Genomic DNA, 16,919 nt, shown 5'->3' on the forward strand with positions numbered 1-16,919 from the left:
TTTTTCTTTCCTGCTTTTACAATAAAAACTGAAGAGATCCATCCACTCTTGAGTTGAATGCCCTCAAAGGATGGAGGGTGGGGGAGAACACCCAGACATAAACCGTAGTTTAATACAAACCTCACTTTTAAAAGTAATAGGATCTTTCCCAGGATGCTGGTGTATTTAGAATTCTTTTTTACTGTAAACAGAAAGAGCTCCTAGCTGAAGCCTCCTCCTCCACTCCTCTGTCCCTGAGGCCCACCAAACTTCTGTAAATACACACTACCCAATACATTAGCAATCGAAGTTCAAAATGCTCATTTAATAAAACACCCACACAGTGACAAGAATGAGACTTTAATCAGTTTTAAGTGGAGTTTATAACACTAAGAGATAAAGGGTTAACAAACACAATAACAAAGGGACATCTGATTGGTATGAGGCATTAATTATCCTGTACACATCGTATGGTGGTGGTTGTGTATCCTCAGTGCATCCAATTACACACGGGGCCACTGGGGCACAGCACTGGAGGATCTCAAGAGGCTGAATCCGAGTAAGGCTGCTGAACAGACTGGACTTTGTTAGGATATATACTCTATAGGGAAACAGACTGAAAATGTGACCGGGCAGAGTCGAGGCCCCTCGGAAGCCCCCGTGTCAGGGCCCAGCTCCACCCCTTCCATCTGCATGCAGGACACGCTCTAACAGTATTAAAGGTGAACGAGGCACTTGGTGGCAACCACAGCCATCGTTAACATATTGCACACATTTTCTATAACTAAAACACGGACCTTGCACCCTAATTTAATTTTTTAAAGCTGAACCATCTGAGGCTGCCTGTAAACTCCACTGAGGCTTACAGCCCACGCCACAGCACATCATCTTTACTCTCTCTGTTCAACTGCCCTTCGAGAATGGTGGCAAAAAGAGTCGGGGGGGGGGGGCCTCCAGGCACCTGGGGAGGGCCCAGGGCCCAGTGGGGAGCTCTGCGGAAAGGGATGGATGCCTTCAAGTAATTTCAGACATGTAAGCTGCTGCACATCCAGAAAGTTTAAGCATACAGTCCAGAAACTCAAAGACATGAGCTATAGAATGCATCTCAGGCTACTTGTGAATACTGTCATAAATAAAGTTTTCATAAGGACTCAAAAAACCTTTCAGTCGTAGTAATTCTTGTCAAGTTCTATGGGGATGGTAACTGAAATAAAGTATAGGAGAGTATTATAATATATATTTATATATATAATATATATATATAATGCCATTTTTCCATTTCCAATGACTACACCATAAAATGTAAGCAAGGCTTCTCAAAAATGCGGAAACATTCAGAATTGAAACCCTCATTCAGACCTTCACATTCCAAAGGAAAAGGAAGTAGAGTGCAAAAGCCCATCAGAATGTCCTGACTTCCAATCCAGGCCTCAGCAGGACCCGTTGGAACAATACAAATTAAACTGTAACGTCTGGAGCCCAAAACCGGAGCAAACAGTGTCAATAACTAAAGTATCTCAAAGCGTGAACATCGGATTGAGTCGGCAATACTTGTTTTTTGTGAGTGGTGGGAGACCAATTTCACGTGTCTATCTGCGGGGTGACTACCTCCTGCCGGTCAGTTTCACCAGCCTCACCTGTGAGCGCCAAAGCAGTATTTTTTGTACATAAAGATCATTATGGGGGAAAATGAATCATTGATCCGTTGAATGAAATTGACCAACAGATATCGATAGTGTTGCACTACTGACCAAGATTCTTTAGATGACGTCCTGCCAAACCAAATCACCATCCAAACCCTACAAATGCTGCTGTACTGGGCCAAATGCATTCTAAATTCAATAGATTAATGAGGTTAGACCACAGCTGATGAACAAGGTCAGCACCAATGAGTTCATTAAAACGGGATTTTACACCAGAAAGAAATGGTATTCGAATCTTCTGAAGATCAAAGTAATTTGAAGTACGCCAAATTTCTGGAAAAAAAAATTTCAACAGCATCCTCCCATCTGCCATAGCCTACCAGTTGTTCCCTGCTGATCTCCTGGAGTCTGGGCACGCTCGTTCTGTGGCCATATTCGAAAGGGAAACGCAAGCCTTCCCTCCGACTACAGGCCTCCGAACAAAGAAGACAACACTGCCAGTTTAAACAGAAATCTACAACAAACACTGTCTGATGAGGAGGAGACGAGACCCCTTCTCCTTACAGCTGGGCAGTGCCGAGAAGTTCCTTGTTTCCTGTTTACCGTGTGTCATGGTCTTTCTTAATATATAAATATTCTAGGTGCTAAGTATTCTTCAAGTAAAATTCCCTAACAGTTAATGACATTAAAAAAAGTGTGCAAAACTGCAAAACTCATGGTGATCGAATGTGTGCGGTCCAAGGGCGGAAGAGCTGACAGCTAGGTGCCTGAATCAATGCATCATGAGTCTTCGGTCTCACTTACTGGGGAATCTCCCATGGAAATTTTCGGTGCAGCGTCACAACCGCGTTCCTACTTAAGGAGGACGCAAAGCTTGCAGCAGCACAGGAAGCAGCCACAGCAGGGAGGGGAGCTGGGGGCTGAAAAGTGAGGGGCGGGGGGAGGGGGGGGGACACACTGATGTGTGGACTAACAACCTCTGACCTTTAGCACTGGCCTCGATTACGTGGAAGAGGGAGCAGTCGGGACAAGCGAGAAAGCCCATTTCAGAGCGCACTGTCAAGGTTCATCTCCAGCCTCCACATTTGTATGGTGAAGTCACTGTTGCTGTGTTTCTTCTTAGCTAAGACCCCCCTTCGGCTTAGACCCCTCACCTGTGGGGCTCTAGGATGTTGCGGAAGGTTCATTCCTGTACCCCTAATACAGAATCACTCCTTCTAGCTGCCTTTTCTAGCACCAATATGCTTAAAAAAATAAAACGCACAAACAACAAGCAGTGAGAGCGGCCAATTTCTCCAATGTCCAGGATTAGTTACTGTAGCATGCTAAAGAAAGGTGCCTGTAGAACAGCTGGAGATGGTGCCTGGTCCAGAGTCCAGCATCAAAGAGACTCCTTTCTGAGCATTCTTTCCACTCCCCTGACCCCAATCCATGCAATATTACAATGGAGTCAAACCCTCGGGAAACTCCTCGCCACCAACTGCAGCCCTATCTGTCGCCATGTGAGTGCAAAGGGGCAGGCTGTGAACCAGGACAGCTCGGGGAGCTCTGAAGCCACATCGGGAGGGGACAGAACACAAAGGGACACCCCTACGCATCACACACCAGGTCTGCCTCCACTTGTATAAAACTTGAAAATGGGAAAGTGCCATCTTTATTTTTCCTAATTGAAACTTTAAGTGTCCTTTGAACACAAAAGGTATATACAGAAACGAGGCAGCCTCCTTCCCACGGGACGGGACGAGCATCGCAAGCCTGCCACCGGTGGAGAGGCCCCGATGAAACTGGTCAGGGAAAGGTCACTGTTCCTATCACTGGTCAGCTGATACAATGTCCTATTGCCATTTAAAAAAAAGGTCCTTTTTCAGATTCTTCAAGTTTGTCTCTGATATTTTTTCTCTCTTGATAAAAAAAATATTCAGACTTTTGTGATCTGTGTGTGTTGATCTTCATCAAAAGGCTCGTTCTCTGGGTCAGAGTCAGTGGTGTCCGAGTATCTATAATGATCAGGTTCATTGTCACTAACATCCGGGGTGACCGAAGTGGAACTGCTGGCCTCTGGGTTTGACGGTTCTTCTACAGTTTTTGTGAAGAAAAGCTTCACCTAGATGACAAAAACACAAAAGCAAACCCCCCGGTGAAAACCCACAATAAGAGTAACCAGCAGTCAGGTGACACTTTGTCTTCAGAGAAGAGGAACCAGGCCCAGAGGGGCAGGGGCCAGCTTTGGTGAGTGCCTGACTCGGTCATTCGCCCCCACCGCTTTCTACACTGGTGTATAACACACTAGCTATTTAGATCACTTACTCCGAGTGGCTGAGAACAGCTCCAGGAAGACCTTCGTCAGGCAGGACCCAGGAGAGTCGAGTGCCCACAGATTAAAACAGTCTTTCAGAACAAATTCCTCATTTTTTGAGAAGCTCATAATTGTAGCATTTTCATTAGTACTGAAATGCATTTTGATGAATGATAACCAAGTGGTGATTTCAGAACTAAAAGAAGCCAAGATATGCAAATGGGCCAAGGTCCCAAGGTTCCTTCACGACCTGCCAATGTTCTGTGTGGCAATTCAAAAGCCCTTTCCCATAAAAATAGATACACATGGTGCTGACATTCCCAGGTTAGCCAAATTAATCCATAACATACTCAAAACAATAAAATTTTACAATAAAGAAAAATAGCAGAATTATGTTCTTTAAAAACAGAAAAGCAATATAATTACAAGTTTATTTTGAATGCTGGACTTGAAGGAAAGTGTTCTAGAATCAGTGAACAAAGAGGTCAAGGGACCTTTGTTACGGAGATACTTCTGAAGATGTTGAGAGGGACAGGTAGTGTGGTGCAGGAGACTGTGTGATGACCTTGAAATAACGAACACGAAAGCTCAAATCCTGCATCAGACCCAAAGAGCTGTGGAATCCAAGGAGTCCCTCAATGTCTCTGTGCCTCAGTTTCCTTGTCTGCAAAATTCTAAGGTTGCTCTCAGCACTATAAACCTATGCCTGGGGGTCGGAGGTGTCCACAATAGTCAGAGACCTCCGTAACCCTTTTATGACTCAAGAGGCTCAGAAACAGAAGAAGGGGAAAGGAGTGGAGATGAGAAGAAAGAAGAGAGAGGACACAAGGGACAAGAAAGAGGAGGAGGCTGAAAGCCAAGTGGAGTAGTCCCAGCCTGGAGGAGCTGCTCCCTGAAGCATGGGACGGCCAGGAGCGGAGAGCTGGGCACGCACAAGACCAGAGTCCCTTTAGCGCTCTGGCAGTCCCCAAACTTTTTAATCTCAGGATCCGTTTAGTCATAAAAACTGAGAACCCCTCCAAAGCTTCTGTTTATATGAGTGTTATCTATCTACTGATGCAGCCCATGTTTGACACTAAAATGTCTTAGTATTATTACAAAAATAGTCTTACTACCGCAGGTCCCCGAGTCTGCAGAATGGACTTTGTGAGAACCACAGATGTCCAGAATGGCTGTGTCTGAGATGATACAGGAGGTGGTGATAAGTCTCTCTATGTGGCTCCCAAGCCCTGCAGCTCCCCCACCCTGGGCCCTTCTGCCCTCGGACTCATGGAGATGGCTTATACAGGCCCCGATACACTCAGTATCCACACTACAAAAGGCAGGGGCGTTCACAAGTAGCATTCCCTTCACTAATGCAGACTTCAAGGTATACCTTCTACAGCTGAAGCTGCTTCATGAGCTGCTATGGCTGGAAAAAAATGACTTGCAATTGCACAAGGACTTTTATAACTTAAGAATAAAGTGGGGACCTGAATTCTTTCATCCCAAAAAACTATAAATTGGAGGGATCTTAAGGTAATGTGAAATCTAAATCCAAAGGTCCCAAAACCATTCCTCACAGCGAGGTAAAGCAACGGAGCCCTGGGTTTTGAATCAAAAGACTCAGGCTGGAGGCTGGCCTTGCCACTTCCTGCATGTGTGACACCCCACCTCCACCCCCCCTCCTCACAGGTCCCTCCTCCTCCTCCGGCTCAGGGGCTGGACTCAGGTACCTCACAGCCCCTTCCAGTTCTATCTTGAGGATCCCAGCAGCTCAGAAAGAAAACAGACTGAAATACTTCAATTAGCTAAAGCTGAAGTGAGCTGACGGGAAGAGGGACCAATGCTCTGACTCCAGAACCTCAGCAAATACTGCATGGCAAAAGAAATTTCTTGCATTTACAAACAAAATTCAGCCCTAGAATCAAGATGAAAACAAATGCTAAATCAAAGTGTTCCAAACAATTACTGTGATCGAGGGTTGTACCAGCCCAAATGCCATAGAAGACACAGGGTGGGCTGCCTACCCTGTCTGGGCCCATCTCATCTATACAATGGAGAGGGGATTAAATGACCGCTAAGGTCTCTCCCAGGCCCAGATTATGACCTTCCTCTACTACGGCTACAGCAGCAAGATCATGAAATGCCCATCACTCCTCTCCCTCCCCCCCCCCCCCCCCCCCCCGTGACACAACAGTCACAAAAACCCTTAGCTAACTAAAATGACATTCAGAGCATACTTTTTTTTTGCATGCTACTACTTATTCAATACGATGCAGCTTAATTAACAAGATACCATCTTGATCAATTATACACAGAACCACAGGTTTAGGCTAGAAGAGAACTGAGGTCATCTAATCTTCTCTGTTTGTCTTACAGATGGGGGAAGTGAGGTCTGCAGAGGCTAAGTCACTTGCTCAAGTCATACAGGTGACCATGGGTGAATCAGAATCTCAAGTCAAGTTCTGAATCAGAATGGATGCCTCTCTCCTCTGCACCACACACCCCACTTTTAATTTTAAATACAGAATGTAAGCACATTAGATAGGGGCTTAATTAATGCTTACAGAACAAAAATTAAATTCCTTGATAATTAACAGGTTTATGTTGCTTCTTTAGAAATTCCTCAAGAACTTGATGCACATTCTTTTTAGATAATTTCACATACCTCGATCTAAAAGGAACTGAAGCAATGCCTTGTTTTATGTCTAATTTGTAACATTAAAACCTCCACAAGGATTTACTGACCTTAAAGTTTGGAGAAAAGTATCTGTTGGCCTTGTCTTTATTCGCTTTGTCCAGATCGTTTTTGGATAATGTGAGTATGAGATATTCCTTGTCATTATCTGATCTCTCGGCACTGCAAATACTATCAATCTCTTGATCACCACAAAGACTTCCATTTTCTACTTTGTCTGAGTTTTCCTCTGGTCCTGGTATGAAGAATGTATTTACCCAAAAGTGAAACATTTTGTCCTAAAAAACAAAAACAATTCATAAGCTTGTTTACCATCAATTGATGTAAAAAGAAAATGTCTCACACATTCCAACTTTGACACCAGAGCACAGATGACTCCCCACATAATATTTGGGATTAGGACAAAGGTACAAACACTAATGTCTTAGAACACATAGACAGTAACACATCTTCACCCCTTAGCCATTTTCATGTCAAGAATTAGGATTTACAGTAACTTATTTTGGTTTAAAATAGCAAGTCCTTTCTCCTTTCTAAGATGAGGCCAAAATATGTTGGCCCTGAGCAGCTGCTGTGAGGTGGCTGTTCCATGACAGCCTTGGACGGTAAGCTCTTTGTAGGGCAGCCCAGCCTGAAAGGTGATGTCTCTCATTTCTGACTCCCACAGACATTCCTGCCAGGGCAATTCATCCCAAGCAGGGACTGCTTCTATTTGCTGATCTGAACGTCTGCTGCCTTCTTAAGCACGCCTGTCTTTTTGCCCTCACCAGATTCCCCTCTGCAGACCCTCCTAGCCCAACAATACCGCTGGTTTTCAGAAAATGATGGCCTGAATCACTCTACCTAAGTATGCCTGGAGTAGGTGACTACAGTCTTAACTCACTAGGCCCTTGCTAAGAGAACAAGCCAATAATTCTTACAGATTTCTAGGATGTCTGTCTGGCCTTTCTGACCAAAGGTAAAGCATTCCTCTAAGCTGCTGTCTCCCTCTGCCCATCACAGCCGAACGCCAGCAGCAAGCAGGGAAGACTCATCCCAAAAAAGGCTGTGTGCCCACTTTATGCTGCAAAGTACAACAGTGTGCACAAAGAGACGGGATGTAAATATGTAAGCCAGCCTCCACTGGTCAATATTTACAAGTGCTGATATCATATAATCCCTCCCACTCCTGCGGTGGCAGGGAAGCCCACCTTCCCACATCTTTCCCTGTTGATCAAGCCTTGTTAAAGGCCCTCTGCAACCCTTGGCTTACACGTGTTCCCTAGAAAAGCTTCCTGGAGTCTCAAGAAGAAACATTTCCAATTGAAAAGTAAGATACAGTTTAACTTCCACTTAAGTCTTGAATGAGGAATGGGGGAAGAATGGCACGTTCTGTTCCAACAACTTGTGTTATTCGAGTTCCTCCAGAAAGTCCCTTGGGAACCTTATGGAGCTCAAAGAGATGTGGATTATTTTATGGAGTTTCCCTGGCCAACTGTTTTGATGTCTTTACCTCAGGACTCTGTAACATGTCCCAAGGACACCCATCCCCTCTGTTCATCTACTTTTTCTAGCTGTTGGAATTAAGTTCTCCATCAATTTCTATGATTCATCAAGTGATTAAAAATGTAGGTTTAAATGAGCGAAATTTCACCTTTTGCTTTCACCAGGGGACAGTTCTAAAACAAGTTAACGATTAAGATGAACTAAACGTTCTCTTATCAGGTGTGCCCAACTTCAATCCTGCCATCTACAAAAACGCCCAAACAGGAATCAAAAAAAAATCTTAGGGAATCACTGACATTACCCACTCTTGATCAGGATCTAGATTTTAAGGCTCTAAATGGGAATCCCTTTAAAATAGGACTATGCAATGCTCTTGGTGCTAGCTAGACAGTCTGGCAAAGGTCAGAAACATCTCCCTTGCTAAACCAGAACATTTCACATGTCCAACCTCCCCCACTCACCACACCTTCCTCTACTAGCTAAGAGATCCCAAGCATTCGTTGGGGAGCAGGAGACAAAGTCAAATGCCTCAATCCCCAAAGTCTTTTTCTTCAAAAAGAGGAAAGCATGAGAAGCAAGTAATTAATTACTTATATCCCCTAGCCTAACTTCATTTAGAGTTATGTCCTAGCAATGGAGAGAAATGGGGCCATCTCTTCACTCCTCCTTCTCTTCTGCACCTCACTGCCACTGAGGCAGAGCCAGGCCAGGTCCCCGCTCCTGCCCAGCCCTGGGACAATCTCCCCCAATAAAAGTAAAGTGCAAACCTTCTTGAGCATCTTGTTCTGCTTGTGGAAGAATTCCACTTTAATGTCACCGCAGACAGGCAAAGGCTGGGGGAACTCAAAGTACATGTACTTGTCTTCCCGCCTTGTGGGGCCAGAAGGGGATGTGTAGATCTTCACCTTCAGCTGGCAGACCACGAACTGAGGATCTGTGTGGGGAAACACGGAGGCTCGTCACAGAGCTGCCAAACACACACCACAGGACCTCCTGGCCCAACTGAAACTAATCAGATGAGCTTTTCCAACATGCTGCTTATTCCATACCTTTTTTAAAGCAGCTACAGATGAAAGCTGGTTATATTCCACCCTTATGGATATATAGTACATTTCAGAGCTTTGATTTAATTAGCGTTCACTCCACTAAAAACAAGCCGTAAGAGTCAGTGTTCCTAAAAACCTCTAAGGTGTTTTCAATGCCCTAGAAGATTCCACTTCACCAAACAAAAGCAGAGCAGTGCCCCTGGATCCCAATTTGAGCGCTGCCAACAAAACCTGGCCCTGGCACTTGACTTTGCTGGGCATCAGTCCTCTTGAAACACATTTTCCTCCCGCAAAATAAAGAGGTTTTTAAGATGAAAGGAACCACAGTGATTAAGACTGCTGAACCTATAACAACAGCACGAGTTTACAAGTAAGTGCTCTGAAGGGCTGAAAGAAAGTAACAATGACCACAATTACAAAGAATGGAGATACAAAATCTCAAATGTTCTAACAGCACAGGCAAATAAGCCTTTTTCTTTTTGCAGGTAATCGAGGCTGAGTAACTCGCCCAGGGTCACAGTTAGTTAAGTGTGTGAGGCCACATTTGAACTCACATCCTCCTGACTCCAGGGCCAATGCTCTAGCCACTGAGCCACCTAGCTGCTCCCACGTAAGCATTTTCCAAAATATGAGCCGCATTTCACTTTAGCTCTAATACTATATTTTATTCTTATAAGGTATATGAAGCCAGAACCCAAGGGAAAACAAGAAGAGAGAAGGCATTACGCAGAGAAAAAAAGGGGGAGGGAAGTTAACAATAAACCACCAAAGAGTAAAAACTGCAAAGAATGTTTTGTTAAAATCTGCTGTGATTGCAACCCATTTCTTCCTGTCTTAAGATGACTCTGGTAAAATCTAGCCTCTCAGCACACTGTCACTCTTTGCGTTACTTTAATTCCCAAACATAAAAGCACTGTAGGTTTATTTTTCAGGTTATCTCGTACGCTTACATGCACATAGCAACAGGTGAATCTGTATGCATCATTAAAAAGAAAATATTAACTGTATCAAATTAAAGCATGCAACTTTTTCGAAATAATTTCTTCTTTTAGTATGCTGAGCTTGTCTAAAAGTTATTTTCGTTTCTTCCTATTATAGAATTTAAATCTATACTGTCAACAAAGAGAAAATACCGGTGATTAGATAAACAGAAAGATTCTCTAAAAATTAAATTTGGGAAAAGATGACAAGCATATATAGCTACTCTCACAAAAGAAGCATTTCAAACCAGATTATTCACTCCTCAGAGGGAAGCCCACCATTTAAGAAAAGAGAAGAGAGGAGAGAGAGACAGAGACAGAAATGGCTTCTTTATTTGCTGAAATCCAGGCTGGTTAGTTCCCATTGGTTTGGTCCTGCTTTAAATAACTTTTTTTTTTCTTTAAACAGTTTTGAAAAAAATTCAAGACCTTAAAAACAGGATTCAGGGAAAGCTGATTCATTTTGAAACAATAAAAAGTGGAAAGAAAGTTGGTGCCCATCAATTGTGGAATGAATGAATAAAAAGCAGCATAAGAATTTAGGAGAATATTACTGAACCATAAGAAATTATGAATATGAAGAATTCAAATAAACACAGGAAAACTCATATGAATTAATGTAGGAAAAGCAGGACCATTTATACAATGACCACAAAAATGTAAAAGTCAAACACATTGAAGATTTCAGAAATCTCATCAATAAACTCCAAAAAACTGATTTAAATTGGGTTAGGATTAGATAAGTTGATTTGAGAATCATCAACACAGAAATAACTGAATCTGTAGAAGGTAATGAAATCCAAGTGAAATGGTATAGGAGAAGAGCAGAGGGCCCAGAACAGAACCGTGAAGGACACCTACAGTTAGAGGGCATGATCTGGAAGAGGATCCAACAAAGGAGAGTGAGAGAGAGTGGTTAGAGAGGAAGGAGTAGAGCTAGGAAAGATTTGGGAGGGAGGCCTGAAAACCTAGAGAGAAAAGAGTGTCCAGCAGAAGAGAAGCATCTACAGTGTCCAGGGCTAATGAGAAAGGGCCACTGGTTTTAGTGCTTCAGATCACTGCTAACCTGAGAGAGCATTATTTGAATAAGGTCAGAATCCAGACTGCAAAAAGCTGAGAGGGAGAGGAAGGGAAGTGGAGGCATCAACTGTAGAGGACCTTGGGAGAAGAGCTATGAGACCACAGCTAGCAGGAGCACATGGTTCAAGGGAGGGGCTTTTGAGGATGGGGCAGACGAGGGCCAGTTTGGAGACAGTGAAGGTCCTGTGCTGGAAGAGACGCAATAGAACACATATGCTGGTGGAGGGTTTGCCTTGGCAAGGAGAAGGGCCACCTCTTCATGTGAGATGGGTGAAGGACATAGCCTGAGGTGACACAAAGAGAGAAACAGGAACTCTTGGCAAACGGCATCAATTTCTTCAGTGAAACATGAGGCAGGGGCTTGGATGAGAGGGTGGCAGGAGAGGAGTGATGGGGGCCAGAGGATAGATGAAAAGGTCCAGCAGAGCCAACGGGGCAGGTGGAACAGGGCCAGCTAGGGAGCCGTGACAAGGCTGCCCTGCTTCGGGAAGGACCCACTTGGGATTACCAAACACTAATTTGTAGGACAGCCAATCAGCACAGGTGGCAGCAGTTGTCGGAGCATCCAAGGCTGAGACTTGGCAGGGTAAGGCTGATGAGAGCCCTTGATAAGGGGCCCTCGGGACTTGAGAGAAAAGGACAGTGAGGAGTTGAAATGGGCCTCCAAGAGGAGGCCAGAGCAAGGGCGACAGCTGGGTGAGAACCGAAGGGAAGAGCAACCGAAGGTCATGGTGAGGACCCAGAACAGGGTTTGGGGTTGCAAGGCAGAGGGGGAGACAGGAGACACTGTGATCAGAAGAGGGAGCTCCTTACATAGAAGTGGAGCACATGGAAGGGACGGTGACAGCAACCACTCACCCCTAAAAACCAAATAATCATACAATGGTGTAGAAACGAAGAAATGTAGACTCAAAGGGATCATCGGAGAAATCCAGGTAAAGAAGCACTGGCTACAAGGAAAGTCAGAGAGAAAAATGGGAGTGAAGTCTTGGGTCAAATTGAGTCTCGATTGTAAAAGCTTTCCAATTCAACAAGCATTTATTAAGTGCAAAGATGACCCACGATGAGAAGAATTAGTGTTGGGGCCTGGGGCGGGGGGCAGCTGGGGAGAGACAGGCACACAAGTGCATTGTTGGTGGAGCTGTGAATCAGTACAACCGTTCTGGAAAGCAATTTGGAATCACGCAAATAAAGTGATGAGAATATCCATACCCTTGACACAGAGATTCCTCTTTTAGGCCTTTACCCATTGCCCAACACCTGCTCAAAGAGGGTCCTCCTTTCACCAAAATATTTGGAACATTTTTTGTGACAGCAAAGAACTGGAAATAAAGGAGATACTCTTCAATTGGGGAATGGCTAGACAAATTGTGATATAGGAATATATGGAAATTTACATTTATGAAGCACCTACTATGCACCAGGTCTTGGACAAAGTCCTTTCATAACTTTATCTCATTAGATCCTCACAATCACCCTGGGAGGTCTCATTACCTCCTGAGGCAGACAGGTGAAGTGACTTGTCCATAGTCACGCAGCCAGTTAGTGTCACACTCTGGGCATTGCATCATCTACATGAGCTGATGCAGAGTGAAGTCAGCCGAGCCAAGAAAACAGTACACAAAATGACAACAACAGGCCCCTACACAAAAATCAGAAATACATGTTGCAAAATCCCAAACTCAACGCTCAGCTCTAGAGGAGAGAGAAGACACTGCCACCCCACGCCTGCTTTGCAGAAGAAGGTCAAGCACAGACATCGACAGTGTACGTAAGTTCGGTCTTTTTTCGATGCTCTGGTTGGTTGTGTTGATTTTTTCCTACTGTCTTTCTAAAAAATATGATTTGTTAGACAGGATGGCTCCCTGGAAGGAGGAGGTAAGGTGGACCAAACAAGGCTGATGTTAAAAAAATGCATAAAAAGGTACTCAATTTTTCAAAAGAAAATACAGTTTGCAGAGAGATGGGCTTTGAACACCAACTAGAGGAGTTTGCAAGAGTTGTGAAGCTTCCTGAGCAGTGGGGAGACGTGGCCAGAACTTTGCTTCAGAGGCCTACGGACTTGGCAGCCATGTGGACGGAAGGCTAGCCAGGCAGAGACCAATGGTGACGCAGTTACAAGTCCTGGCAGGCAATGAGCGCCAGGTGCCAGGGCGGTGGCCATACCAGAAGGGCACAAACCCAGAAGACTGAAGAAGGTAGGAACAAATCAGAAAGGCTTAGCAATTGATTAGACCTCAGAGATAAATGAATGAGAGGAAGAATCAAGGGTGGTTTTATAGGCCACTATTCTCATCAGATAATTAGCAACTGAGAACAATGGGTAAAGTTCTATCAAATTAAACAAATTTCCAAATTCTTGGGGTTGTTGATTCCAGGCTAACTTTGGTTCACTTATTTCCTCTTTCAGGAGGTAGGTATCTCGATCCCAACTGTGTTTCTGATAAGCATGAATTATTATAATGGATATTAAGAGTCAATATGCTAAGAGAAGCCAGGTCCTCAGGCCAAGTTACACAGCAGGCATAGGCTTTTGTCACTGCTGCCCTTGTCAGCCACCCTAGAGGTGTTAAGTGTAACTGCCAAAGGACGATGAACCGTTTTACAAATGCTATGGAGAACTCAAGTTTTAATGGAAAAATATGAAGTTTGTAAAGAAAAGCCAGGCTTCATTTTACTGCTTTGGTGTAACACTGGCATTTATTTGGCACTTTAAGGTATGCAAAGCACTTTCTATAAATCAGGTCATTGGCTCCAGACACTTAGGAAAGATTTTGTGATGTCCAACAACTGAAGTTACAATACTCGAATCATTGTTAGCTAGGAGGTCCAATATATCTTGTCACTTAGAAGACAGAATCCTGACTTGGTATGGAGAGGATGCTGGACACTGCTGTCACTTCGGGTACTTCCTGTACCTGAGTGCTGACGGGGAGGGCTAGGGGGTGTTCCACAGGTACACTAGGTAAAAGAACTGTATGGCAGGTGAGAAGGTGGGGCTGTGTGTGGAGCCTGAAAAGGTAGGAGGGGGCAGATGTGAAGAGAATTAAATATCAAACATGGGATTTTATATTTGATTTGAAATGTAATGGGGGCCCCGGAGTTTACTAAGCAGGCATGACAGGAAAACCGGCTGGTGGCATGTGGAGGATGGACTGGGCTGAGGAATCTGCAGACAGAGAGCCTCCAGCAGGTGACTACCATGCTCCAGGCAGTGGATGGTAAAGCCAGAAATGGGGGGTGGGGTGGGGGTGGCGTGGTCTGTGCTAGCTGAGAAAAACCAGCTATAACCAAGATAGTCTGTGGAGTGTCTACAGTGTCTCTACCCAGGTGATTCCTAGCACTGTACCTCTCACCCCTGGCTCTTTATTGAGCTGGCCTATTAGACACTTCAGCAGCTCCAAAATACATGACCACATCTCAAAACCACCACGCCCAGACCAGAAGGCCTTATCTTTCCCGACAACTCCACCTCTCTTATGACCTTTCCTTTTTCTATTTTGGTTACCAGTCAGTCCTCTGTAAATATTTGTTGCACCTACTATGTGCCAGGCCCTGTGCTGAGCACTGGGGATACAAAGAGAGGAAAAAACTAGTCCTTGCTGTGAAGGAGCTCATCCGCTAATGGAGAGCCAACACATAACTAACTAGATGCAAACAAACTGCAGACGAGATAAAGTGGAAGGCAACAGAGGGAAGAAGGCACCAGATTTAGTCAATCGCCAAATGGCGCAACCTCCCTGGCATTCTCAACTCATCACTCTGAGTGGCCAAATGACCTCATCAAATAAACTGCTGAGCCGGCAGAGGCGGGGTCAAAGAAGTGGGAGAGGGTAGAGGGTAGAGGGAGAGAAGAGACCAGCCCAACCCTGGAGACAGCACTTCAGGAGAGAATGAAAGGAACGGAGGAAGAGGAAGCCTCTGCAGCCTGGCTGCCCACCCCCTCAGGGGACCAAACACGGCAGGCACGGTGTGAGGCCCAGGGCTAGCGAGGCCTGGGATTCAGGATCGAAGGGATGGGGGAAGAAAACAGGACCAGAGTTTGCTAGACACTGGAAATGAGTCCAGGCAGAGCGTCAGTCAATGGGAGCTGCTTCTTCTGCTGATGACAGCAGGAGAGTAGGAGGTCTCCATCTGCACTCCCTTCAGACTCCCCATATGGATGTCTGCAGTAGCACCCAGCAGGGTGACCCCAGGAAGAAAGGAGATGACCCTGCAGGAGCAACAGCAGCTATTGAAGTTGGCTTATTAATTTATCTGTCCTTTGTTTTTGTATCACCAGCACCTAGAAAAGTGTCTGAAAAAGAAAACAGAAGGCGCTTAGCCAATTTTTGTTGACTGACTAGACAATGCGACAACTGACTATTTGGGGGTGGGGTGACTTGAGGATGACTCACCTTGTGTACCTGTGCATCTGAAGGATGGAGGGGCCTCAGAAAGAAAGAGGTAGTCAGGCCCAAGGGCGGGTTTGGGGAAGATAAGAAGCTAAGTATGAGGTGCCCAGACAATATCCGGTAGTGACATCCAGGAAGAAGGAGCCTTTGTGGCACTGTACTGACTAACTGAGACTTCTTGGTAAGGTTCTATGTGGCCACAAGGAAAGGGGAAAATGTTTGTTCATTATAGTCAACAAAGAAGTTAGCAAAAAGCCTTGAGAAACCAAATGTCTAATTACAATGTTTAAGTATTTTGACACTGTTAAGCCTAAAAATACAAACTTACATAAAAATGCCCCAAAAGTAAAAATTTTAAAATTAAGCTAAAAGTCTCTAAAAAGCAAAAAATATCACCAATGCACAAATACTAGCATACTAAAAGAAACAGTGCAATGCAATCCATCTAGAAACAACAGGACTACACTTTTAAGTACAAAAATTAATTAAATTTTAAAGATAAAAACACAGTCAACTTCCAACTTGTAAAAAAATTCTGTTGGATGTTGAACCAGGTGTCTATGAATGAAAAATTTTCAATATTCCCTCAATCAAAATGAAGGAATCTACCAGAGCTGCCTACCAGTTTAGTTTCTCTCACACTCAGAACATTCTTACTTGGTAATCAATATTTTCCAAAAGAAAAACAAGAAGCTGTCTGGGCAAGACTGGAGACAAGATTATTAAACCAAAACCGAGGCTGTCTTTTGGCCAAGATAACTGTGGGGCCAAAGGCAGTGAGCCTCCTCTAATTCAAGCAGGAGCCTTGATCTAGCGGAGGAGACAAAGGCCTTGGGATGTTCAAGGCAGGTTTATTAGGTAGGGAGAGCAGGAAAGTAAATGAGGAGTGAGTGAAGTTTTCCCAGCTCTCCAAGTAGACAATCCACCAAGTACTTATTAATAAGCACCTACTACATAGCAGGCTCTGCTGGAATGGGGAAAGGGCATGGACTAGCCTGAGACCTCCCGCCTATCACTGGAGTGACCCTGAGTGCAGCTTCCTCTTCTGTAAAACTTTGTGGGGCTTTTCACCCCAGCTGGAAGTCTCCCCTTATCCTTAAAGAATACTCCTGATACCATCTCCTCTCCCCTTTTTACAGCCAAAATTCTCAAGAAAGCAGCCTACACCCTTCAACTGTCTTTCCTCTCCTCTTATTTCTTGGCCTTTACCTTGTAATTCAGAAGGAAACTTCTCCCTGAAACTACCAATCACTTCTTCATTGCCAACAAAGCCCGAGCCACTGTCCCTTTTAAGCCTTCTCCCCCTTCTCTGTCCACAGCCCGCTTCTCTCCAGGG

General features: G+C 44.5%; 1 protein-coding gene across 1 annotated transcript in view; it reads right to left on the minus strand.

Annotated features, from left to right (window-relative positions):
• Nucleotides 1-323: 323 nt before the first annotated feature.
• Nucleotides 324-16,919, minus strand: part of PTEN (phosphatase and tensin homolog) — an 81,043-nt gene continuing 64,447 nt past the window's right edge. The window contains exons 7-9 of the mRNA XM_036735336.1: nucleotides 8,851-9,017; nucleotides 6,649-6,876; nucleotides 324-3,726 (exon numbers count right to left, since the gene is read on the minus strand). Coding sequence (XP_036591231.1) covers nucleotides 3,541-3,726; nucleotides 6,649-6,876; nucleotides 8,851-9,017 — 581 coding nt within the window. The 3' untranslated portion in view covers nucleotides 324-3,540. The remainder of the gene's footprint in view (nucleotides 3,727-6,648; nucleotides 6,877-8,850; nucleotides 9,018-16,919) is intronic.

This window comes from Trichosurus vulpecula, chromosome 8 (assembly GCF_011100635.1).
Source record: "Trichosurus vulpecula isolate mTriVul1 chromosome 8, mTriVul1.pri, whole genome shotgun sequence".
Classification (NCBI taxonomy): domain Eukaryota; kingdom Metazoa; phylum Chordata; class Mammalia; order Diprotodontia; family Phalangeridae; genus Trichosurus; species Trichosurus vulpecula.